This window comes from Eulemur rufifrons, chromosome 29, assembly GCF_041146395.1.
Source record: "Eulemur rufifrons isolate Redbay chromosome 29, OSU_ERuf_1, whole genome shotgun sequence".
NCBI lineage: Eukaryota > Metazoa > Chordata > Mammalia > Primates > Lemuridae > Eulemur > Eulemur rufifrons.
Genome location: NC_091011.1, coordinates 29273805 through 29300291, shown reverse-complemented (window position 1 = coordinate 29300291; position 26487 = coordinate 29273805). Strand labels below are relative to the sequence as shown.

Genomic DNA, 26487 nt, shown 5'->3' with positions numbered 1-26487 from the left:
TCAATAGAGCTGATCAAAAGAAATCAGAGACCCCCTCAGAAATTAGCTTTTGGTGGAAAGAAAACAACCAAGGTCTTGTCTTATGAGGTGGTGGTGGTGAGGCTCTCATTTGGGCTTTGGGTCAGGAGGCTGCAGCACCTCCAAATCATCATGTAATATCACAGTTCAGCTTTGAGGACAAAACACTTGATAGGCAGGGGTGGAAATGGAAGTAAAAACCCATAGGCAGGCAGATTTTTTGAGTTCAGGAGTTCAAGACCAGCCTGAGCAAGAGTGAGATCCTGTCTGTACTAAAAAAATAGAAATTAATTGGACAACTAAAAATATATAGAAAAAATTAGTTGAGCATGGTGGCGCATGCCTGTAGTCCCAGCTACTTGGGAGGCTGAGGCAAGAGGATCGCTTAAGCCCAGGAGTTTGAGGTTGCTGTGAGCAAGGCTGATGCCACGGCACTCTAGCCCAGGCAACAGAGTGAGATTCTGTCTCAAAAAAAAAAAAAAAAAAAAAAAAAAAAAAAAAACCCATTAACTTCTCGAGGGTTGATACCCTCACCATGGCTTCCCCTGGCCATCACCTCACAGCACCTCCAAGTCGCATCCCTTTAGGGGTTGCCATTCCCCCCAAGGCCAGTGTGAAAGGGGCCCCCTGAAGTTGGAAGATGTGGAATCCTGTGGCCCACTCTCCTCTACCCCGAGACCCGTGTCTGTCCAAATGTACCTCCTCACGGAGCCCTCTCCAGTGCCAGAAGGAGAGTCGCTGCTGTGCCCCAAAGGATTTCGGACTCTCCTCTTCCAAATACAAATGCCTGGCATCGATGACATTCACTCTAATCATTACCTCTCCTACTGTCTGGGAGCTCCTTGGGGACACGGATTATGTTTTATTTGCCTTTCTCCTCTCTAGCCTTAGCCCAGGGTCTGGCACCAGACTGTTTGTTGGCTTGAACCTTGGTGAGGGTTCTTGGGGACGGACTGCATCATACGTGTACTCAGAGTGACCCATAACCTGCACACTGCTCCTACCCGCATCAGTGTGAGGAGAAAGTCTGCTCATCACCGTGAAGGTGACGTGCAGGTGGGACTGGTTGGCCTCCAGGTCCCCACCGATTCCTGTGGAGGCGGGAGAAACAATAGCCTGGCGTGGGACAGAGCCCAGGAATGCAAGGGCACAAAGCGGGCGTTCAGAGGTCCTGCTTCAGAGCAAACAACAGGTCTGCAAACGGAGGAAACAGTGCTGCCCAAGACAAGTGATGGGAGACCAAGCCTGTGCCTTGGCCACAAACAGACTCACTGGAGAAATGCCACAAGAGGTGTCTCCTCATGTGCAGGGACCTCCTAGTGAGGGGCCACAGTTTCCTGGGACGCTCTCAAGCCACAGGCCCGGTGCTTCCTGAAAAGCCAACAGTGCATCTTATCACAGGCCTCACCTCAGTGCCCACTGCAGGCCGGGCTCCCTGTCCTTACCGCACGAAGGGCGTGCCGGGCAAAGCCACACAAAACATCCGAGCAGACGCACAGCACACACCCTGTCCTCCCCCAACCCCCTCCAGGGAGCTTGGGGTGCAGAGAGACACTGCTTTACGTCTAGGTTTATAAGGTAATGACTCCCTGTTCACCTTCTCTAAACGGATTTTGTCCCCCTTCCAATTAGATTTACAAATAGGGGACAAAAGAATTTTTATTTATTTTTTTAGAGGACCTATTTGCTGAAGAATTTTTAAATAGAAATACACAAATTCATAGTGTAAGTAAGAAGGGAGAGTGAATTCCAGGGACTATGGAAATTCAGCAACTTGAATAATCAACCTGTTCTGCAGCATTTTGCTTAGGAGGCCCATGGCTACCCAGCTGGCTAAAACTAAACCCTGAGGGATGCCGGCAGCTTACAGCTGAACCCAGCTGAACTTCTCTCATTACCCTGCTGAAGCCTCCACCCCGGGAGGAGCCCGTGTTCCAGCGGGATGAACTAACCACACGTGCAAGGGGAGCTCCTCCCCTGCGTTTGAGGACACATCTTTTTCTTCCTCTGCTGCCCCATAAAACCCCCTATGCCACTTTCCCTTGGGCAGACACTGCTTCGGAAAATATTCCCGATGCTCTCCGCACTTGCTTTGAGTAATAAAAAACTACCTATCAAGATCTGTGCTCTCATGGAGAGTCATATTTTACTGGCCAGGTGAGTGAACTCCGATTTTTCAACTAACAGTAGTATTTATAATGTATTAGGTTTATAAGAGATGTCATTTTAATCCTAGCCCTTCCCTCGGCGAGGTCTCTGGAGGGCAGAAGCAGTACAGAGAGTGGAAATCCAGGAGAAAGGATTAAACTGAAATGAGGCAGGAATATGTACCAATAGCTACAGCTGCCCGGTGGTGGAATGAGCTGCCCTGGGAGGTCGGCAAGGGTCACAGAGGCGGGCGAGTAGTGATCCCAACCTTTTAGTTATAATGGCCGTTTGTTTTACAATGTGTGGCTCTTTAAATATCTATCATTGAATACAGGCATGACAAAAAGCTACCTTAAACTAAGCAAAATTTTTAAATAAAATTTCATTGACTTGCAATGCCATCCACACCCATTTGCTGTGAGAGACATATTTATTCAGTCCAAAGACAATGCTGGATGTATATGTGGATTTGAGGGTCCTTTGCAATCAAAAGAGGGTTCGTGGTCCACAGATGCATAATAAATTCATGCACGGAGTAAGTGAAGGTTGGACTTGATATACTTCCCAGTCCCAAAACTATATAAATCTAGTCACTCATGTATTAGACAATTATGTACCAGGTGAGTAATCTGTGGTAACGGCCCGCAGTGCAGTGTGTGCGCGTCCAGGAGGCTTGCTCGGTCTTTCTGTAGTTTAGTCCCTGGGCCTTTCTCTGGCCCAGCCTGCTCTGCTTCCTGCCTCTCTCTGAGGCAGGGTCTTGAGGTCAGTCTGGCATCATCTCCCGGAGTAATGTCCTTACCCTTTCCCCAATCCCTGGGGCTAGCTGTAGAGACAGTGTCTGTGACTGCACCTTCCCGCCTTCCTATGAAGCCCCAGGAAACAAATTTGGGAGCCTTTTGGCTTTGCTGCTAACAGAACAAAAAGGGGCCTCCTGAGTCAACACACCAGGGATGTAATTAGGTTCTGTAATCCGAAAGTCCTGGAAGTCATGGACTCGTGGTTAACATAGAATTCCTGTGACTCCCTCAGGAAGCTGTTTCTGGCTTCAACCCTCCGGCTCAGCCACCCCAAAGGTAGGGATTATCAAACCTCCCTCCCCTTCTGATTCTGCCCAATAGTAGATGGCCCAGTGGGGAGGGGGCCTTCTGAGGACCTAACAGGTAACAGCCAATTCCCCAAGTATTTACCTCAGGTAGGAAATATGATCTGTAAAAAGGGCTTGGTAATTAATATTAAGGACATAGTGCCGGCAAACTGTGTCTCTGAAATCACAGATGACGAGAAACTGCTGTTTGGAATCATTTCAAGGAGAATGAAACATCTTAGTGGTGAACTAAATAAAAATAAAATCTGAAGCTGCCCCCGTCCCTAACTGAACAGACCCCTCTCAGCCAAGGGACCCCAGAAAAAAGCCTTAAAACTGAGTTCCCAAAACATTCACATGTGCCCTATAAAGATATACAACTATTATGTACCCATAATTAAAAAACTGAGTTCGTAGCCACAACTTGATGGGAGGTGTAAAGTACAATTATATATGCACATTTTCTCTTCATGAATATTCATGACTCCTCCTGTAGCTTGTTAAAAATGTATAATTAGCCACCCCAGTCAGTACAAAATCCTGTTCCCTTTTACCTCTCACTTGAAACACATGCTCCTGGCTCATGCTGGAACAGTGTTTCCCAGACCGCCCAAATGGCCAGTGAGAGCTGAGAACTCTTCACGAGAAATAAAGGTCTCCTTTTCCAAAGTATAAACCTCCTGTTATTTCTTTTCTTTTCCTTTTTTTTTTTTTTTAATTAACACAGCCTTGTCTACAGACTCTAAGACACAGGGATCACTTCACATCATTCCACACAGAGACAGCTTAGGGATCACTCCTACCCAGGTATAACATTCCACATTTAGCTTAACTTTCATATATCTAAGGAACAGGACCCTAAGTCTGTTTCTCACCCCTGCTGGTAATACAGAATGTGATGTTCCTAATGGAACCGAAAATGATGTTTCTACTCGGTCATGATTCTCCCCAGGCCATGCAACTCTTGTGAGTGATTAACATCCCAGGTTCTGTGAACATTCTCCTGTCTCCTGAACACAGTGGCTAAACTGTCCCTACTTCAGGGCAGCACCCAATCCCCAGCTGATCCCACTTCCTCTGGTCTCTCCTTAGACTCATTCAGCACAAGCCCACGCCCTAATCAAAGCTCCTTCTACTCCCTCTTACTGAAATGCTCTTCTCTCCTCCATGGTATGTAGTCTCCCTTACTGCAAGTTAATCTAACTTTGACCACATGTGTGTGTCTCATGGTCTTTTTCTGATGGGCTTTATCAGAATGACGGTTCAATGCATTTCCTCCCCATGATGTCAATTTGTAGACAGCTAATATACTGATTTCTGTATGATTACTATATGCCAAGCACTATGGTATATAATTTATAATGCTTATTTTATTCAATTTTTCAAGACAATTCTATGAAGAGGGAAGCATCATTCCCATTTTACAGATGAAACTAAGGCTCAGAGATAAACTTCAGTAGCACACTGCTAATTAACAGAAAAGCTGGAATTTAAGTCCTTTCCAGTGACTTATCATCCAATCAAACATGGTAAATGTTAAAGACATTTATGAACAAAGGGATGAGGGGTTTCTGAGGGACCATCTGGGAGAGTAGGGGGAGATATCTTAATATCTTAGGTCTTACAGAGTGAGTCTAATTTTGTTGTGTGAAAGGATGGGAAAAGGGTGCTCTGTAAAGACAATAACGTATGCAAAGCTTGGCATTGCAATGGTATGGTGAGCTTGGAAAACAGCAAAAAGCAGATAAGGCTAAAATAATTGTAGCTGGCAGTATTGGCAGCCTGGAGTATGAAAAGAGTAGAGACAGACTGCAGACAGGAGAGGCAGGGAGGAGGTTGTCTCCATAACTGGGCAAGAGGTAATGAGGGCTTGGACTAAGGAACAGTAGGAATAAAGATGAGAAGCTGGATTAAAAAAGTATTTTGGAGGTAGCATAAGCAGGATTTGACAACAGATTTTTTTGTTGTAGGGTGATCCTGGACTGAATGAAGTCCAGGGTTTGGAAGATTTGGGGGCACAATGATCCATTAAACGAGATGGCAAATATAGGTGGTAAAGCAGGTTTGGGATGTTCAGAGACAAGAGTTGGGAACATAAGACGATGGCAAAAGGTGGGAGGAAACACCAAATTCATGTTTATGGGGAAATGGAATTCAAGATAGCACTGAACTGCAGGACAGAGGAGATGTAACTTTATATTTTATTTTTCTTTATTTTTGTTTTGTGTTTTGTTTTGTTTTTAGAAAGAGTCTTGCTCTGTTGTTTGGGCTAGAGTGCCCTGGCGTCAGCCTAGTTCACAGCAACCTCAAACTCCTGGGCTCAAGCCAAGTGATCTTGCCTCAGCCTCTCAGCTGGGACTACAGGTGTGCACTACCACACCCCGCTAATGTTTTTTTTTTTCTATTTTTAGTACCTCAAGCTAGCCTCCCCAGAATGCTAGGACTAACTGGAGTTTATTTCTTTAAAATAATGTATCAAACATTTTTGAGTAAGTGCTTGGCACTGTTCCAGGCATTTGGAATATCTGCCCCCTTTTACTATCCACTCTAGGGAGCCTTCCTCTTATAAATTATCAGTCCTTAAGTTCAGAAACTTAGTTTCTGGTTCTAGCTTGGCCCTAAGTATGTGGCCCTGAGCAATTTTTCCCCTCTGGGTCTTTTTCAGTCCTCAAGCCCTGTGAGTTAATAGTGTAGCTGCACCTCAGCATGCCTGATTCTCACCGAGGTGGTCCCCAGGTGTGTCTATTGGTGGAAACTCCTCCCATACAGGTGGTGTAGATGGAGGGCTAACCTAAGAACGTTTTCCAAATGGTCCTTTGCATCTCTGCCTCCCACCCCACCCTAGACTAGATAATATATTTTTCTCATGGGATTTCAAACTGGCAAGGGAATCTTGAATATTTTTGGTAATGAGAGAGGGTAGAAAATTACGCATCCTAATTCCAGTCTAATCAACAGCGGCAACTTCTATACATTCAGTAGGCGCTGTGCAGAGAACAGTTATAACAAACATTTCTGCCTTTCTGAGGCTTATATTTAGCGCACGGACACAGACCAAAATAAAAGAGAGAGCGAGCACACGACGGCGTAGAGCATCACTACAACACAGGGCAACGTCAGGTGGGCAATCAATCCCAGACGTCCTCTCCCTACGAAGCCTAATCTGTAGTCAGCGCTTCCGGTTCACGGCCTCCAGACTCCGCCCATAGCCCGGCCTTCGGATCCTGACTCCGCCCACGCGTCTGACGTAGAATTTCCGTGCCGCACCGGTTGACCCGGCCAATTGAAAGCCGCAGAGCCTACTCCGGCTCTGTGCAGCCCTGGCCCGCGCCGCCGACGGCAATGGGCCCGGGTGGCCGTGTGGCACGGCGGCTCGGGACGCTGTTGTGGCGCAGAGCCCTGTTCCGGGTAGCGGCTGGAACCCGGCCCCGGCTTGGGCTGCTGGCCGTGGAACGGCTTCCTGCGGGACCAGCCTTCCGCTGGGCCTGCCTGACCCCCGGCCTTGTGCGTGGCCTGCACGATGGGCCCGGGCTGGAGGAGCAGGCGGAGGGGACGGACGGCGAGGGACGCCCAGAGTTGAGCGCAGCAGGTACTGGCGTTGAGAGCGAAAGTGGTCTTTTCCGGGCAGCCAGGAACCGGGTCCGGGCTAAGGTGGCCCTGGGTTCCCTTCTTAATGCCGTTCTCGCGAGTCACAAAACTTCGGCAGATCCAGAGCTGGCAGGGACTTGGGTGTTGGCGCCAACCTTCTCGTTTCACAGTTAAGAATCTGTGAACGCAAGAGATGAACTGTAGTATCCCAAACCCTAGTTGTCCGGACCTTTGGCACCACCACCTCACCGTCCTCATTCCCCCTTCACGCTCCTCCTAGAGTCCTGGGAAATGGATTTGTCGGGACTGTTAGCGCGTGAGGATTCTGAGAGCGAGCCAGGGGCTGAGGGCTAAGGGGTCGATAAGAAGCGCTAGTAGGGGATGGGTCCAAGTTAAGATCCTCTAATTATTGCTAATCTTTTTAGAAACTTGAGAGATGGTAAACAGATCACACCTGAGAAGGTTAAGAGTATGAGACAGAGAAGTCTTAGCGGACTTAGCTATTAGGTTCTTTGGAGTCAGCTTTAAAACTTAAGAGAGCTGTACAGGCTATAATACTCCAAGCAGAAGAGCAGAATATCTAAATCTCCACAGGAAAAAAATTAGATTTTTATAGATAGCAGTTAACAATCTAAATGCTTTATAAGAAAAACTTGAGGGTTCAAAGTGAGAATCACTTAAAATTTTAGCTCCCTCATTGATTAATCTTAGGCCACACTAATTAATTATACTAGGCTTGTTTCGTCATCTCTCAGTTGAAGGTTTTAGACCAGATAGTACCTTAGAGCCCTTTCAGCTCACTTTTCTGGTACTGTGACCCTTTATGTCCGAGATTGATTTTAAGATGTCCTGGGATATCCCCTCATCACCACTCTGTGCTGTTGTTTCTCTTTGTATAGCCTTTCTGTGTTTGAGGTGCTTATTCATTTCAAGTACTAGTGATTAGAAAGTTATTTGTCACTGATGTGTGGTTCTGCTCGCATATGGTAATAGCAAAGACTGTATAGTGGCACTGTGTGACGTGAGCACGCTGACAATAAAAGTTGAACAGTGCTATATGATAATGATGCCCAGGTTCAGCTTCCAGGAGGCCTGGGCCCTGCCATCTTTCAAAACATTTTGGATCTAAATACTCTTATGGAGGAGCAGTTTCACTGTCAGCTGCCTCCATCTCTGATGCATACAAGTCTGTCTTCTACTTGGCCATCTGACATAAATATTTGTGCATTTCAGATCATATTGGTCCCAAGTTTGACATCGATATGATGGTTTCACTACTGAGGCAAGAGAATGCACGAGACATTTGTGTGATCAAGGTTCCTCCAGAAATGAAATACACAGATTACTTTGTGATTAGTAGTGGAACTTCCACCCGACACTTGCATGCCATGGCCTACTACATTGTGAAAATGGTAGGATGTTTTCCTTTCTCTTTTGGATCATTAACTGAATGGAATAGTCAGTGCATCGGGCTGAGGAGCAACATTTAAGAGTAAACTCATCATGTGAGGTTACATAAGAAACCCAAATTTTCAGAATTTGCATAATGTTTTATGTTCTTTGATAGTGAAAGGTATGGGAACCAATATCCAGTCCTACAGAATTAGGATATTTCTATTCTTGTCTCTTGTGACCACAAGGAAAAAAATAAAAAATAACTTGAGGCAAGCTAGGAGACAGGGTAAGCCAGAAGGAGTTCTAGAGTAGCACTGTCTGATATGGTAGCCACTAGTGGCATGTGCCCATTTAATTATAAATTAAAATAAAAAATTCAGTTCTACAGTTATACTAGCCATATTTCAGGTACTCAGTAGTCACATGTGGCTAATGGCTACCATATTAGCCATAAAACATTTCCATAATTACAAAAACGTTCTGTTGGACAGTGGTGGCCTATTGTTTAAGTGTTTAAGCATGTCCTGTGTTCCCAAGCACTGTGCTGAATATTGGTAAGGTAAAAATGAAAATGATGTAGTCCTTGCCCTGTGAATTCACAGGTCTAGTTGAGGGAAGGTGGGTCATTTTTCTTTTCTTTTTTTTTTTTTGAGACAGAGTGTCCCTTTGTTGCCCTGGCTAGAGTGAGTGCCGTGGCATCAGCCTAGCTCACAGCAACCTCAAACTCCTGGGCTTAAGCGAGCCTACTGCCTCAGCCTCCCGAGTAGCTGGGACTACAGGCATGTGCCACCACGCCCGGCTAATTTTTTCTATATATATTTTAGTTGGCCAGATAATTTCTTTCTATTTTTAGTAGAGACGGGGGTCTCGCTCTTGCTCAGGCTGGTCTCGAACTCCTGACCTCGAGCTATCCACCCGCCTCGGCCTCCCAGAGTGCTAGGATTACAGGCATGAACTACCGCGCCTGGCCTCTTTTTTCTTTTTTTTTTTTTAAGACAGTCTCACTCTCTTGCCTGGGCTAGAGTGCTGTGGCGTCAGCCTAGCTCATAGCAACCTCAAACTCCAGGGCTCAAGCGGTCCTCCTGCCCAGCCTCCCGGGTAGCTGGGACTATAGGCACGTGCCACCATACCCAGCTAATTTTTTCTATTTTTAGTTGTTTGGCTAATTTCTTTCTATTTTTAGTAGAGACGGGGTCTCGCCCTTACTCAGGTTGGTCTCGAACTCCTGAGCTCAAATGATCCACCTGCCTCAGCCTCCCAAAGTGCTAAGATTACAGGCCTGAGCCACTGTGCCTGGCCTGTGGGTCATTTTTCAATTGGACTGAATATGAATCAGAATAAGGAAGAAGCTGTACTTGGAGGTCTCCAGCTGATTATGGTACCATTCTACAGGGCAACATAACCTCTCTTGCCCTGTTGGAAATGGATCATAAAGGAGACAGTTAAGACTAAAAATAGATGTGTTGCCTAGAGAAGGGTTGTGAAATAAGGGGGCTGAACACGGAGTCCTGGTGCAACATGACCGAGCAGAGGAATATTACCAAAAAAAGTGGTAGTAGTTGGAAAGCAAGGAAGAGAACAGGAGAGCACAGAAAAGAGTTATTAGACAGGGTCTCTGTTAGATGTAATAGTGCAGTGGAGTTAAGAAGACAACTTAGAAATTACCATTAAACAGTAACTCCCCATTCCCTCTTCCCCGGGCAACCACCATTCTATTTTCTTTCTCCATGAATTTGACCACTCCTCTTAAGTACCTCCTATAAGTAGAATCATATGGTATTTCAGTATTTGTCCTTTTGTGCCTGACTTACGTCACTTAATATGTAATATGTGTTTAAGGTTCATCCAGGTTGTAGCAAGTGCCAGTATTTTCTTTTCTTTTTTTTTTTAAAGAGACAAGGTCTCACTCTGTTGCCCAGGCTGGAACGCAGTGGTATGAGCCACTGGCTCCAGTGAGCCTCAGACTCCTGGGTTCAGGTGTTCCTGTTATCTAAGCCCTACCCAGTAGCTGGGATTTTATCCATTGATGGACACTTAGGTTGCTTTTTCCTTTTGGCTATTGTGAATGATCCTGCTATAAATATGAGTGTAGAAATACTGTTTATGTTCCTACTTTTAATTTTTTGGGGTATGTGCCCAGAAATGGAATTACTAGATCATATGGTGATTCTGTTTTTAATTTTTTGTGGAGCTACCATACTCTTCCATAGTGGCTACACCATTTTACATTCTGACAAAGGTTTCTCTACATCCTACCCAACACTTATTTTCTGTTTTTTTTTGTTTAAAAAACAGGCATCCAAATGGGTGTGAAGTGATAACCCATTTCGGTTTTACTTGCATTTCCCTAAAGATTATTGATGTTGAGCATATTTTCATTTGCTTATTGGCCATTTGTATATATTCTTTGAAGACATGCCTATTCAAATCCTTTGCCCATTTTAACACATTAACTGCCATGTGAGTTGTAGTTAACTCACACTAGTTTTGAGCCCGGGGCCTCGGGAAGCAAAACCTTGCAGTTGGTTTGTGAAAATCTTCCTTATTGATGTTCTTGTTACAATTAGTATTGACAATTTAATTCTAAAAATGTGGATGAAATGTATTGACTTCTAGTCATTTTCTATTTATGTATAAACTTTTAAATTATACTTAAGCCTGACAAGAAAAACTTTTATGAACTATTTTTCAAGTTTTCATATTACTTTTTACATTACTAATTTTCAAGTGTTCATACTATTTTATTGAAAAAAACAGAAAATAACAAATTTTTCATTAAATTAGAAAGGATCATTATTTTCAAAGTTTTTATTCTATTTTTGTAATAGAATACCATGGCCCCAAAGAAAAATTTTTTTTCTGGCGTGGCAGTCAATGTGTTAAAATCAGGGGTTCTTTGCTTGTTATTTTTGTCGAGTTGTAAGAGTTTTGTGTTTTGAGTGTCTTTCCCCCTCGGCCCTCGTTGGGGCCAGGATCTTGCTCTGTTGTACAGCTGGAGAGCATCATAGCTCACTGAAACCTCAAACTCCAGGGCTCAAGTGATCCTCCCACCTCAGCCTCCAGAGTAGCTAGGGCTACAAGCACGCACCACCACACCTGACTAATTTTAAAATTTTTGTACAGACAGGGGTCTTGGTGTGTTGCTTAGGCTATTCCCAAACTCCTGGCCTTAAGCCATCCTCCCCCTCTCAGCCTCCTAAAGTGCTAAGTTCATAGGGGTGAGCCATTATATCTGGTAAGAGTATCCTTTGATCTACTCAAAAGCATTTAATTTTGATTAAGTCCAATTATTTTTTAGTTGCTTGTGCCTTCACCGTCATATCCAAGAAACCATTGCCAAACCAACGTCATGAAGCTTTCCCCTATGTTTTCTTCTAAGAGTTTTAGGTCTTATCGTCAAGTATGTAGTCCATAGAGTGAGTTTTTATAGATGGTGCAAGGTTTTCCATGTGGCTATCATTTCCTTCCCACCATTTGTTGGAAAAGACTCCTTTTGCATTGGTTTTCAACTCTTAATCGAAAATCATTTGACCATGTGTGCCAGGGTTTATTTCTGGGCTCTCTTTTCTACTCCATTGGTCTATAAAGTCTTTATGACAGTACCATACTGTTTTGATTACTGTAGCTTTGTAAAAGTTTTGAGATTAAAAAAAACACGAGACTGCCAACTTTATTCTTCTACAAGATAGTTTTGGCTATTTGAGATTCTATGTGAATGTTGGCATGGATTTTTCTTTTTCTTCAAAAACAATTGTTGTTGAGATTTTGACAGATATTGTACTGAATCTGTAGACTGCTTTGGGTAGTCCTGACATTTTAAGTCTTTTAATCCATGAATATGGGGTATCTTTTCATTTATTGGTGTCATCTTCAATTTCTGTCAGCAATGTTTTATAGTCTTCCGTGTACAAGTCTTTTGCCCCTGTGGTTAGGTTTATCCCTAAGTTTTTTTTGTTTTTTGATGCTATTGTAAATAGAATTGTTTTCTTAGGTTGCTTATTGTTGGTGTATAAAAACATAACTAATTTTTGTGGATTGGTTTCCGTATCCTGCAATGCGGTTGAATTTGCTTATTAGTCCTAACCATTTTTTGTGTGTGGAATCATCAGGGTTTTCTGCATGTGAGATTGTGGTGTCTTCTAACAAATAATTTCACTTCATTTTCTTTTTCTTGCTAATTGCTCTTAACTAGAATTTCCAGTACTTTGTTGAATAGAAGTAGCTAAAGCAGGCATCTTTATTTTTCCTGATCTTAGAGGAAAAGCTTACCATTCAGTATGATACCAGCTGTGTGCTAATATCACCAGACCCTCATCAAGAACAGAGATTTCCCCCATCTCCTCTCCCTTTAATAAAGGACCTTTTTTTTTTCCAGTACAAATACCTGAAATGTAAGAGTGAACCTCATGTTAAGATTGAAGGGAAGGACACTGATGACTGGCTGTGTGTGGATTTTGGTAAGTTATTTTGGCATACTTGGCATATTTCATGGGAATATTGGTATTGCACCAATCTTATTTCCAGTTGCCAAAGGACTGAGATCAAAATTGCTGAGTGCATTTCCATGTAAGACTTTAAAAATTTAACAATATCACATGTGAATTTTCATCAAAGTACTCTAAATAATGCACTCCTGGAGAAAGATATACTAGACACATATGAGTATGGTTGACAAAAGGTGAACGACAGATGGCAGAGATCCCTTAGTGGTGGTGGAAGGCCTGTTGGGGGCCGGGGTACATGTGACCTCGGCCATAAATAAATGAGGGTCGTTCTGGGTATAGTGAAGGACAAGAGCAGAGGACTAGAAATTTTGTAAAGATCTAACAAGTTGGGGTATTAATATGTGCAGTTTCTAAGCATCTCCCGACAAGATACTTGAGAAGTACGAGAAGTCAGATTTTATCCTACTTGCAAGCTAGCAAGTTGTCCCACCAGTTACAGGACTGTTCTGGAGTTAGAGACAAAGGAGAATCTATTACTCACAGCAGTTACCAGCATTATCAATTTTGTACTGGTTTTCTGAACCCCAGGCCCCATAAGGGCAACAGAGGGGCCAGATGACACCCCCCCCCCACACACACACACCGCAGTTGTAAGAGGAAATCAGATTATAGTTTCCATGTCCTTTATAATTGGCAGGAGGCAGACTTCTCATCTTTGTCACAACCATGTAATTTTGTTTTGGGGGTAGGGGAGATGGGTGTCTCTTGTGCATTGTAGGATGTTTAGCAATATCCTTCCCTCTCCCCAATTGTAACCATCAAAAATTGTCTGAGAAATGTTGCTAAAGCTGCCCTTTGCACTGGAGGCAGACAGTATATTCACTATACAGACATCTTGGAAAAGATGATCCAGAACTAGAGGCAGTCAGTGCTTTGCTCATAGGATGTGCAGAAATGTGACACTTGTCTCCCAGGAAAAAACCTAGCAGGCTACCTTTAGTTACTTAGATAAAGTTAACGTCACCAGTAATGTTTCATATTGATATCACATACCTCCTAAATGATACACAGAGAAAGGCATGGCATCACTTCTGTGGTATTCTTGCTGGGATGGGGTCCACAGTTTGCATTTTTAAAAAGTTTTCAGGTGATGCTAATCTGGGAACCACACTTCACAAACCACTGCTCTAGTTCCTAGAGTGTTGTGAGATCATGAGAATAAAAGCAAATGAACTTCATTGTAACTCTTGTCCATCCTTGATAGGCAGCATGGTGCTTCATTTGATGCTTCCAGAAACCAGAGAAATCTATGAATTAGAGAAATTATGGACCCTGCGTTCTTACGATGACCAGTTAGCTCAAATATCACCTGAGACATTACCTGAAGACTTCATTCTTGGAATAGAAGATGACACTTCATCTCTGACTCTGACTCCAGTGGAGTTCAAATGTGAATAAAAATATATGAACTGCTTTAGTCATTTCAGATTCGGATTGAGTCACTTCTTGGAAAATATGACTCCTGTATCCATCTCCTTGGTTACATTGCTGTTAGCACAAGTCTTTACCTCATGCTTCATACAGAGACTGTACATAAATGAGCTAATACTTGTACCAAAAATCAGTGCATTCAAACTGAAATTTTAATATGATCCCTTTATACCTGAAATCCCATCAGGATTTTTTGGCGTTAGCACTGGTTCCTGTGCTTAACCTGAGCTCTCTGTTCAGATTTTTAAAAATCAGTTTTGTTTAAATATAAATCTTACTATTTAACAAAATGGCCAAAAATTTTTAAAGCAACATTACCACATCACTGGTCCCATTCCATATTCTTTTAGTTGTTGATAGAAGACAGTGGTTAATACCAGGATATTCTTCTAGAAGGACTTCTGAACTCCTCTAGAATATTCCAAATGACATAAGAAAGCTAAAGTATTAGGGAAAACTGTACTCTTTTGTTCATGTGCAACAGAGGTATTATCAAGGTTCACATTAAGTAGCATGGCTGGAGAAACTAATTTACCAGTAGACACTTATTTCCAGACTGACATAGTATTACCAAAAATCTCTTAAGTTGGGAGTTTGAAAAACTTCAGAACATTCACTCCTTTGAAAACCAAAAGTAAAACACTACTCATAACAAGCTGCACCTAAATGATGAAAAACTTTATTCTGCATCAAGGTATTGGGAAAATGAAGCTGCATTTGGGGCACATTATAGAGGAGGAATGATCCATATATGATGAGTACAAAACTCAATTATAGAATTATTTCTTAGCTAGTACCAAATTACCAATGCTTAAGTAAAAGTAAAATGATTTGCCACACTAAAAGGCTAGAAGTGAAATGACAGAATTTAAACCAGCAGATATAAATGCAGCACCTGTGTTCTTAAAAAATCAAATATTGGAAAAAAATCAAATATTGAGGAAGAACTCTGGCCTTAAAACACATCCCACCTGAAATCCAACCAGAAAGCCAGTCTGATTTTTTTTTTTAGCAATTCATTGTATGGAAAAAAATTATGACTGCTAAGTGAATCCAGTGACAAAAATGATATTTTTGATAAAACTACAAAATAAACTGGTTTTCTGAAAACATTTCAAATAATTTTCAAAATGTCTAATTGATAATGCTGATCGTCAGAAAAACATCTAGTCTGTGTAGAAATTCATCTTGAAATGTGAATGAGGCAAACTGATTTAAGGGTTATTATATATGCCCTTCAGATCAGTGTTAATGACTGTGATCACCCTACTAACAAATGCAACACAAAAACAATTCAGAGAGCAGCATGGCCTTGGAGACCACCCACACCCACACAATTGTACGTAACGGGGCTTTGCCATCAAGTTAAGGAATGGACAAACGAGTTCAGTATCAAAGGTCAGATGTTGTCACAGTCATTCAAATTATATTCCAAAAACTGTTTTCATGTATCCTCTACCTTTTGACTTACTTTCAAATAACTGGTTGCCGAGTATACAGAAATCCTACTACATTTTATGTAATATTTTGGGTGGACTTCCTTTCTTTTGATTTATCATTGCTTAAAAATCTTCAAAATAGCTTAGTGAGGCTCACGACAGTGCTGGGCATGTGGAGATGTAGCCCTTTGTTGCCTTCAAACACTGTCATACCATCTCTGACCCCTTGGTCTTCACAAAGCAATTACTTTCAGAGTCTGCTCAAAGTGGAGACCATCTGGTCTGAAGTGTATTGGCAAACTAAGCATCCTATAAGATAAGCTGAATCTTGCTTTTTGCCAATCAGTTTAAAGTCTTGCATCTCTTCATTGATGCACTTTCTTTAGGTAGTGATAGTCAAAAGCACAAAGCATTTATGCACTCAGTCATGTAGCTAAACAAAAAAACTGAAGTCTCCTAAAGCCATTTAAACCAGCCGTTCCAAATCCTCCTGCCACCACTTTGCTCTGCTAGTACCACTGAAAACTTTCCCAACTATAAATGAAAGAATAAATGGTATCGCTGCTCTCCAAATATAGGCACTGCTCCATATCCTTGAACATTTACTGGATTTTCAACTAATAACTGTGTCGAAAGCCTCAAAAAAACCTGAAATTAATTTTCTAGCTTAACTGTCACCAGCCAGAAGTAAAATTCTTTCTCAATTATTTGCCTGTTAGCTGATAGGTGTTAAATTTTAAATTTATTTTTTAAAAAACGGTTGGACTTTTATCTTTATAAAGTATATAAAATTTTCAAAAAAAGGAACAATTTTGCTTTTCATTGTATTACTGAATACCTGAGGTAGTTGAGTAAAAATGCACGTTTAATACCCCTGCCAACACCATTCAGCACTTCCCTTAGGTTATTCATGTTAGTGTTAGATAAAAATAAAACTGAGAACAGTTTTTCTATGCTAATGGCTTAACATTTAAGTTCCTGTGATAATTATTGTAATCCAATTTTACCAATTGGATTTAGGAGCAATCTATTTATATTTGATGAATTTAGTGAATGCATCATTAAGCCAATTTCTTGCATTATGGGGGAACAGTAAGAAAAATTAAAATATTTGTTATACTGTGAGACTACAAAGGGAAGTGCAGAGCTCCTCTCTTTCCCTCCCCTCCCCCCTTATTTTTTTTTTTTTTTTTTTTAAAGCTGGGTGTCATACATTTCAGAGAGCATAAAGTATACATTCTCACAGAGACAGGAGTTCAAAAGTTGCCTGGTCCTCCGGAACAACTGGCTAGGTAAAAACTTGTGCATGTGATTCTGGATAGGGGGTCAGCGCCCGTCTGTTGGTTAAGCAATCTGTCTTTGGTTTGGCATCTGCCTCTGTGGAGGGCTGTTTTCCTGAGCCTTTACTTCCGCCTTGACTGAGGTGGTCCACTTTGTAGAGCCTTCTGCTGTTGGTGCTGCTTTACCTGAGTCAGAATTTCCTGAATTTTTCTCTGGGCAACCTACAAAAGGACAGAGCTTTGAAAATTCTACCTGATCAAAAGTTATTAGAAGTTATTTTACTACTCCATTTCAACAACTTCAAATAGAAATCCATTTGAAGATTAAAGATATGTACTAGCGCGTTTGCTAGTCTCTGAAATCACCTGCTAAAAAAGAGATTAAAAGTGTTATACATCAATCAGACAACTTTAAATATTTGTATGGGGTGGGAGTACCATGTGAGAATCACTTCCATTTCAGAAAGATGCAAAAGAAAGAGGACAGAATAATGGCCAGCAAACATATAAAAAAATGCTCAACATCTCTAATGATTAAAGAAATGCGAATTAAAACCACAATGAGCTATCACCTAACCCCAGTGAGAATGGCCTTTGTCAAAAAATCCCAAAACAACAAATGCTGGTGAGAATGTGAAGAGAGAGGAACATTCTTACACTGCTGGTGGTACTGCAAATTAGTACAAGCTCTGTGGAAAAGAATTTGGAAATACCTCAAAGAGCTAAAAATAGAAATACCATCTGATCCAGCAATAGCACTATTAGGCACCTACCCAAAGGAACAAAAGACATTCTATAATAAAGACATCTGCACTCGAATGTTTATAGCGGCACAATTCACTATTGTAAGGATGTGGAAACAACCCAAGTACCTGTCAATTCATGAGTGGATTAATAAAATATGGTATATGTATACAATGGAATACTACTCAATCACAAAAAAAAAAAACGATGGTGATCTAGCACCTCTTATATTTTCCTGGATAGAGCTTGAGCCCATCCTCCAAAGTGAGGTATCACAAGAATGGAAGAATAAGCACCACATGTACTCACCATCAAATTGGAACTAACTGATCAACACTAAGGTGCTCACACGGTAGTAATATTCACTGGGGGTTGGGGAGGTGGGGGTGGGTAAACTCACAACTAATGGACACGGTGACCATTGTATGGGGAAGGGCACCGCCTCCAATCCTGGCTTGGGCGAGGCAAAGTCATAACGTGCAACCAAAATGTTTGTACCCTCATGATATCCTGAAATTAAAAAAAAAAAAGCAAAAGAGCTTATCATTTTAGATCCTACTTGCCTGGCAAGCATAGAAGTGACCAGTTATTTTGACAACCACTTGGTCATTCTCATCAGGCGTCTGGTCACGAGGGACAACAACTTCTGCGCTTGACAAATTCTGGAGCTCATTCACCTGAATGAGAAATAAAAATCACGTTAAATGGAATTTTAAAACTATGATTTCCTGAGTACTTACTAGGCGCCAGACACGGAGCTACTGCTTTACAAATGACATTTAAGACAGTACTAATTGTATGAAGTTATCAGTATTATCCCCATTTCAAGATAATTAAAACTAAGGCTAATCCAAAGATACTGATTTGCCCAGTAATACAAGTAAATAGCAGAACCAGATTCAAATCCTGAAAGTCCGATTCCAAAGTACATGCTGACAATCACTTCAAAACTGTACATAGCTTTGAAAATGACTTAGAAACTGTATGTATTAGAGAGACTGGAAACCATTTGCTTTTTTCCAGTTATAGAAGTAACAAGTTATAGATGAAATTTTTAAAAATTTTCAGTTCATATCATTGTTTGTAAAATAAAAATAAACAGGTAAATTATATCAACTAAATAATGCTAAATGCCCTTTATGAATATGGGACAGTCCTCTCCCACAAAGTGGTCTGAAAGAGATACATTATTTTGACCAGTAGCTGACATCAACAGACAGGATACAAAAAGCAATCATCTCCAAACCTTGGTCAAGATGGTCCTGCTTTCTATAAATTAGCCAAAATTCAGGGACTTGGAACTCCTAAGTACCTTTCAACGTTTTCCCTTTCATACCACTGCACAGGTTTTGCTGAAGTACTTGCCGTTTTGCCTCCTTTTCCAATAACTCTGCCAGCAGCAAAGGATGGCACTCTGATATGAGCTTCAAGTTTCACTTCTTCTTTAGGACTAACAAAGTTTTCTTCTTTAATTTTTCCATAAATTCTTCCCTGAGCCTACAGATGAGAACATATCCTATCAGTGTCAATCATGTATGAAACACAACAGATCATTTAACTTTAAATACGGCCCACATCCATCCTTATTAGCCCTTTGCAGTGATACATCTGAATTTCACAGGTTGTTCAGGCCAGCATTAAGAGAAGTTAGGAAGCCCTGGGGAGGCTGATAGTAACTATTGCCCATCTCAGGTGAGGCAACTGATTGACAAAAGAAGGATAAAACCATATTCTTCTGACAAAGACAGTTAAAGGCAATTAATAGCGTAACTAAAAATAAATGTTTTTTGTGGGCAAATGGTCATTTGCACTCCAGTTGTGAGAGGTGAAACCTCTCATGCTGGCAGTGAGAAATTAATTGCATTTCTCTTGAGCAAAAAGACTACAAAAGAATTACAGAGCCAGCTGTGCCAGGCTCATGTCTAAATGGGCCCGTTAAAAACCTAAGAATATCTTCTGTCTAAACATGTTTCTCCATCTTAGCCAAATGGTTTCCCTTTTGAATAAAGAGGCTACAAAAAATCAAGTTAACACACACTTCTGATATTTACAGTCAACATATCCTCTCACCTACTGCATACAACTAAAAGTTATACATGAGAAACATCTATTACGTACAACCATTACTTTGCCTTGGTATACACCAAAGGAAAAAGTCATCTGAGAGTTGGTCCAGAAATGCTGCACTTATTTCAGGGGACTATAGAAAAAAAAAATTATCTTAACACAGTCAAAAGGACACTAGAGATATACACCATCCTCCAAAAAAAAAAAAAAAAAAAAACAAACAGAAGCTCTTGAATTCATATGAATAAATACAGTTAGTTAGGTTTACTATTCTTTATATTTTTAACATAAAACATTCATTAGTAATTATCACTGATCACATAAATGAGATTTAACCAATACAGCTTCTCTTAAATGCTTTATTTAACTGTGAAATATGGGTATTAGAGGATATAGGGTAACAACTTTGAATTTCCCATCATACAACCATCACAGGAGTTGCAAGATAGTAATTCCAATTATAAGCACCAAGGAGAAACATGTAATAATTCATGTTTGTATCTATTTTTAAGATTTCAAACTGAGAGTGAATGACCCTGAAGGTTCAGGATAGGAAGCAATTTCCAGTATTATGAGTTGTGATTTACACTGCCTGGACCACAAGGCTGCTGTGAGGGAATAACTTTCTTCACCTGATTGGGAGCCCAGCCAACTGCGCCCACCTCTCAAAGTACCTCCTTTTGTTTCCAATTCTTCCTATAAATGAAGTGAAAGCAACTTTGGATTTTTAGTGAAAAAAATGGTCTGAAGAAAAGAGAGGTCAAAGAAAGTGATGGTTTTTTTTTAAAAGAGTGGAGAAAAACGTAGGCACTGTTACTAGCCACATTTAAGAGCTAAAACAAAACAAAACAAAAAAAAACAAAAAAAAACACAACAAAAAACCTAAGGCTTAAGGTTAAGTACTTGCCGCCCTCTTACACAGCTGCTAAATGGTAGGACCAAGACAATAGGTTTTGGAGAAATTCATAATAACTGAAGTCAGTAGTTGCTTTTATCTAAGACAAACAAGACATTCATAATAAATTTTATGGGACAAATCATACACTAAAAATAATGTATTTGTGCAAGGTGCGGTGGTGCTTGCCTGTAGTCCCAGCTAAGTGAGAGGCTGAGGACTGCTTGAGCCCAGGAGTTTCAAGGCCAACCTGGACAACACAGTGAGACCCTGTCTCATTAAAAAAAAAAAAAAAGAAAGAAAAATAGACTATTTATGGATTTGGCATCTTAGTCTGATTCACCGAGTCTGCTGAACACCAGCAGCAGACTAATTTTGTACTTCTTAGGTGTTAGGCACTATTCTAAGCACTTTATATATTGTTTAAACCTTACAAGTACCTTAGGGTGTAGGTGCTCCCCATTTTACAGATGAGTAACTTGCCCGAGGTCACACAGGGTAAATGGCACAGCTGGGATTTGAACCAGCAGCCTGGCTGCCAAGTCTCTGCTCTTCATCACTGTGCTGCTCAGTGTCAGGCATTCCAGCCCCAAAGACCTCAAACCCCAATAAATATGCACAATGGTTCACAACAGGACAAATGCCACAAGAGTTCTGCCATTTCTACCTCTAAAATCCCAAGGATTACAAGTGATTTGTGGAAGATCTGTGGGCAAGGGCTAACAGTTAATCCAAGGGTAGGAGGAAAACAGGGCTTTTAGTTGAACATCAGGGCATCTCAGGACAGGAGCGGAAAACCTGGAGCAAGTTTCTAAGGGATGTTAACCCAGCAGCTTTGTAAATTTCAGTCTTAAGGTCGCCTTCACATATGATAACAGAGCTTTGAGCAAATTCACCTTTGCGAAACAAGTAAACCCAACAAACCATTACAGAACTCTCAAAATTAAAGGCTTTTGATTTTTGACATATAATTTTGAATATGAATCTATTCTGCTCTTAGATATGAATTCCATTAATACTATTGAGTATTAAATATATATAGGGAGAAGCCGTTTTACTAAGTTCCTAAAAAGAAGGCATTATCATTCTTCGTATCCATTTGTTACCTATTCCCATACTCCAGAGCACCCACCTTGAACTGAGCCTCTGGCGGTCCAGTGATAATCACCATCCTCACTTTTGCATCTGGTGCTTCAGCTGGAGCGATCTGTAACAGACCCATCAACAACAGACTATGATACTCTCAGGTGTCATCGACACAAACCTTGGGCCAACTAGCTTGACATGTGCACGACTGACTGACCAACAGAATTAAAAGCCTTCCGGAAGGAAATTATGGAGAGACTGTGATTCACGTGGGTTAATCAGTTAGGGCTCTTGCTAGATCTCGTGTTCTTGCACTGTGCCTGGCTCGGACGTAAAACACATGCTATGTCTCAGCTAATCCGCACCACATCCTGACAAAGTATTACCTCCACTTTACAAATGGGGAAATGGAAGGCTGGAGAAGTTGAGTTACCTGGCCCCTGACCACACAGCTAGTAGAGCTAGAGAGAGCTGGCCCTGCCTCCATTGCCCATGTTCACTACACCAGCGGGCTCAAGGTGGGTCCCTGGCCCACCTGCGTCTAGAACCCTCGGGCTTCCTGTGTATGCAACAGGCACTCCAGGAAACTGTCCCCTAAGTGTGGAAGCTACTGCTCTACGTGATCTTTTCTACTTCCACAGAAAAGGGCTCTGCTTTTTAATACCAGTTAAAAAGACTGCCGAACCTCTTTCATATACTTTAGAAATAAGATCCTTTTGTGGTTCGTAGGCGTGATGCCTGGGTTCTCACACGCATGTGAGAGATGTGCCTCCCTCAAACCTGTGACGACAGCGTAACATTTGCCCATCTGACGTGAGAGGGGAAAAAAAAGAATTTAGAAAGAAAACTCTTAATTTCTTAAGCTGTTTTTATACATTTTTCTGCTATTTCACAAATTTAAGACTGTTAGAGTAAATTCCCTCAGAGTAACATGTGAAATAAACATTAACTGAGCAAGAGAAATGGTGCAGAAACTGTTGAAAGGAGAGGAAAGCAGCATTTCCCTAGAGTCACAGTAAGGAAGGATTTGGGGACCTAGCTGGCACGAGTCCTTTTGAAAGAAAAAAATGTTAGGTATTTGCTGTGCAAGAAGCAAATTAGTTCTGAAACACTTTGTTACTGTGTAACAGTAAGCAAAAATACAGTAAAATCGTTGTAAATTCTACCACTCAAGATGATCACTGTCAAGACTTGATACAGTTATCCTAGACTTTTTCCTACATATTTGTATCAAAACTCTATTTCTAATGGAGTCATCCTTTCTCCCTCCTTAGAAAGCTAATATTTCTGTCACCTAGAGCCAAACTGACACCATTCCTACTTTGTGCTGGGGACTAGCTAATTTTGACTCTATAAAACAAATAAGTATGCAATTGCTTTTAGTCCAAGCTCTTAGATTCTTCACAGAAAACCCCTATGAAGAAGGTATATCATTCTCCACCTTTCCAGCTAGTTTTCTTTCTTAAAAAAAAATTTGTCAATATTGGTGATGGAGGGCTGGCACTAAGGGCATTCACACATTGAGGTTAGGAGTATAAATTGCTGTATCTTCTCAGAAGTCTGAAAACCACATGCCCTTAGACTCACCAAATCTACTTCTGTAAACTTATGTTAAAGAAATATGGTTGCATGGCCAGTAAAGCCGGTTGACCACTTGATTTTTTTTTGCAGGGGGAGACAGAGTCTTGTTCTGTCACCCAGGCGAGAATGCCGTGGCATCAGCCTAGCTCACGGCAACCTCAAACTCCTGGGCTTAAGCAATCCTCCTGCCTCAGCCTCTTGGGTAGCTGGCACTATAGGCACGGACCACCATGCCTGGCTAATTTTTTCCATTTAATAGAGACAGAGTCTCTCACTCTTGCTCAGGCTGGTCTCGAACTGCTGAGCTCAAGCGATCCTCCTGCCTCAGCCTCCCAAAGTACTAGGATTACAGGCATGAGCCACCGCGCCCGGCCCCCAACTTGATCTTTTACCATGTCTTCTTTCCTTTACTCATTTATCTTGGCTGGATTTCGTGTTCACATATTGTTACCTTTGCCACAAGAGAGTGTATGAGGGCTATTTCTGTATGTTTCGATTTTTAGTTATTTAGTTTATATACAGTAAAATTGACTCTGGATGTCCAGCTCTGTGAAGTGACAAATGCAGTCATGTAAATTAAAAACCACCACAATGAAAATATGGAGTGGTTCCATCACCCCTGCAAATTTCCTCGAGCTCTCCCATATTCAACCCCTTCCTACCTCTACTTCCTAGAGCAAGCACTGATTTGTTCTTCATCCCTACAGTTCTACCTTTTGAAGAATTATCATATAAAAGGAATCATGCAGTCTGTGCCCTCTGATTCCTTTCCTTTAGCACAATACATGAAATTTCTTCCAAATTTTATCAATAGTTGGTTCCTTTTTATTGCTCAATAATAATAAAAAGGAGCCAACTATTGATAAAATTTGGAAGAAATCTCATGTATTGTAATAATATTTATTGTAAAGATGGACCACACTTTATCCATTCACCAGCTGTAGAATATTTGGTTTCCTCTTATTTGAAGACAATTACCAATAAAGTTGCTATAAACACATGAGTGCAGGTTTTTTGTGTTAACCTAAGTTTTCATTTCTCTTATATAAATAGCCAGGAGTGGGATTTATGGGTTTTATGGTAAGTATACTATGTTCTTTTACATAAATCTTTTTGAAAAAAATTTATAAAACATAACCGAAATAAAACCCCTGAAAGACTGTTTTCCTGAAGAAAGTTATCTATGTCAAGTTTTTGTCAACCTTTGTTTTCCTTAAAACAAAACAACCCTTATGTTTATTATTACATTGTCTTAGCACATTAAAACACAGAATCTCTCAGAACACACTATATCTACTATGGCAGACACCATTAGTTGTCCTCTGAAATGTGTTACCCTACCTTCTATACTAATAAAATGTTTAGCTGACCACACATACCCTACATTTACCTGCGAGCCCCTTCAACTTCATCTGGCCAAGTTCTGGGCAATGGAATATAGGTGGAAATATCCCTGCAGCTAACAGGAGACTTTCCTGGGAAAAAGGCTCTTTATTGTGTCCTCCTCTCCTACTGGCTGGACAACAAACCTGATTGTTGGAGCACCCGGTGGGGCAGAGCCTCCCTCCAGCCCTGGATTGCTTATCTGGACAGCTTTTTCTGGAAACACAAGTTAACTTACCTGGTGTAAACTACTGTTGGGGTTTTCTGTCATACTTTTATGCATGACATTCCATTCAAATCATTAAGTGGCAAGAAGATTCATGTTTCTGTAATCTGCTTTAAAGAACCAGGAGAGCCACAGTTGGCAGGAACAGTACCTTAATTGAAGCTCCTGCAAAGCGAGAAAGCTGTTTGATGTGCTGGCCCTGCTTGCCGATAATGGCACCGACGGATAGGGCTGGGATAAACAGATGAACCGTCTCCGTCTCTGATTGCTGTTAGGAGAGAAAGCCAGAACACGCACGCTTAGTTGCTGCAGATCAGGCTTTTGTCAAGGTTGGCTTTGGGATGGGCACGTTCTCATACATTAAGAATACTAGGTAAGTTCAAGGGAAAAAACTACCACAATAAATCGAAAAGATCTGGTATTATTCATCCTGAAAATGTTGGTATTTAAATTTTCACTTCTCTCTACCCAGTTTTCTTAAACTAAAATGTCAATGTGCTATAGATTTAAAAGACAGGAAGACATTATATAGTTTAAACATATTAGAATACAGGGACAAGATTACATTGAAAATTAAGATACCCATGCTGCCATATACAAGGTAGATTACTGATGAGTAAATGAAATGCTGGGCTACACATCAACAAATATGATAGCATTCAAGGACACTAGCTCCACATCTCACCTATGTAGGTTCTTAGAACCATACACAGTGAACCATTCTCTAAGAGAAACACTCCTGACTCTCATTATATATGACTAAATTGTGAGAAATCTTACCACTGTCATTCAATACTTATCACACCCTGGCAGAGGACAAGATTAGAAGAGAACTAATTCATTTCAGTGGTAAAATGCTATAAGGTACTTTCTTGTAGAATTCTTTATTCCTTCCATCTCTGCCTTCCCTGTGCACTTTACACATGAACAAACTGGAAAACTTCGAAGGCTAACACCTGAAAGGTTATTCATACATGGATTTCATCTGTATACCTCATTTCTTCACTTCTTCCCACCCTCAACCCAGTTGTGCCCTTCCTGAGTCTCTTTTGAAACAGTCAGTCATTCTTGGAGGGCTAAAGGACACGTTTACTTAAGAGTTCACGGTGACTGGCTTCATAAAACAGCTAATTCAAGGTTCAGTAATGTTACCAGTGAACCAACGAAAGTTTAGAACTTTAGAGTTCTAAAGTGCACAAGCAGTGCATATGCTTTTGTGGCTTATATTTCACCTTCTAACAATAATAGAAAAACACTTTCACAAGGGTAAGTTAATTCCAAGAAAGTTATTCCAAGAAATATTTTAAGATGAGCCACAAAAAACTGGATAAAGAATAAATATGCATTTGTTTTAAAAAACCATTATATACATCCAATAAGCCAACATTTCTAGAAATAATAGAAGATATTACAAACTACTTGGTAAGAAATACCTACAGGATTCTCTCTTGAACCTTCTTATATTCCTATTACCTGCTATGTATTCAGTTCCCAAATACTCAGGTTAATCCATCAATACTGTAATCAGTACACACAGCCACAAAACCAGCTCCTGTTTAAACGAAAACTCTTCTGAAATTTTTAACAAAAGCATGCTAACAGTTTTGCTTTCCAAAG

The 26487-nt window shown here is 41.0% G+C and overlaps 2 protein-coding genes and 1 non-coding gene across 4 annotated transcripts in view; 2 read left to right on the top strand and 1 right to left on the bottom strand.

Annotated features, from left to right (window-relative positions):
• The first annotated feature begins 6534 nt into the window (after nucleotides 1-6534).
• MALSU1 (mitochondrial assembly of ribosomal large subunit 1) lies at nucleotides 6535-14149 on the top strand. Its single transcript, XM_069462113.1, has 4 exons — nucleotides 6535-6839; nucleotides 8072-8250; nucleotides 12609-12690; nucleotides 13943-14149. Exons 1-4 carry the CDS (start codon nucleotides 6593-6595, stop codon nucleotides 14134-14136), a joined length of 702 nt encoding a protein of 233 aa, XP_069318214.1. The 5' UTR covers nucleotides 6535-6592; the 3' UTR covers nucleotides 14137-14149.
• Nucleotides 14150-17011: 2862 nt separating this feature from the next.
• IGF2BP3 (insulin like growth factor 2 mRNA binding protein 3) overlaps nucleotides 17012-26487 on the bottom strand; it is a 123151-nt gene continuing 113675 nt past the window's right edge. For both annotated transcript variants that reach the window (XM_069461986.1, XM_069461987.1), the window contains 5 exons: nucleotides 25022-25138; nucleotides 21727-21801; nucleotides 18998-19129; nucleotides 18196-18309; nucleotides 17012-17110 (listed from right to left, as the gene is read on the bottom strand). In XM_069461986.1, coding sequence (XP_069318087.1) covers nucleotides 17012-17110; nucleotides 18196-18309; nucleotides 18998-19129; nucleotides 21727-21801; nucleotides 25022-25138 — 537 coding nt within the window. The remainder of the gene's footprint in view (nucleotides 17111-18195; nucleotides 18310-18997; nucleotides 19130-21726; nucleotides 21802-25021; nucleotides 25139-26487) is intronic.
• On the top strand, nucleotides 22391-22494 carry LOC138377753 (small nucleolar RNA U13). The gene has a single exon (XR_011231902.1). It is a non-coding gene; the product is annotated as a small nucleolar RNA U13 (small nucleolar RNA).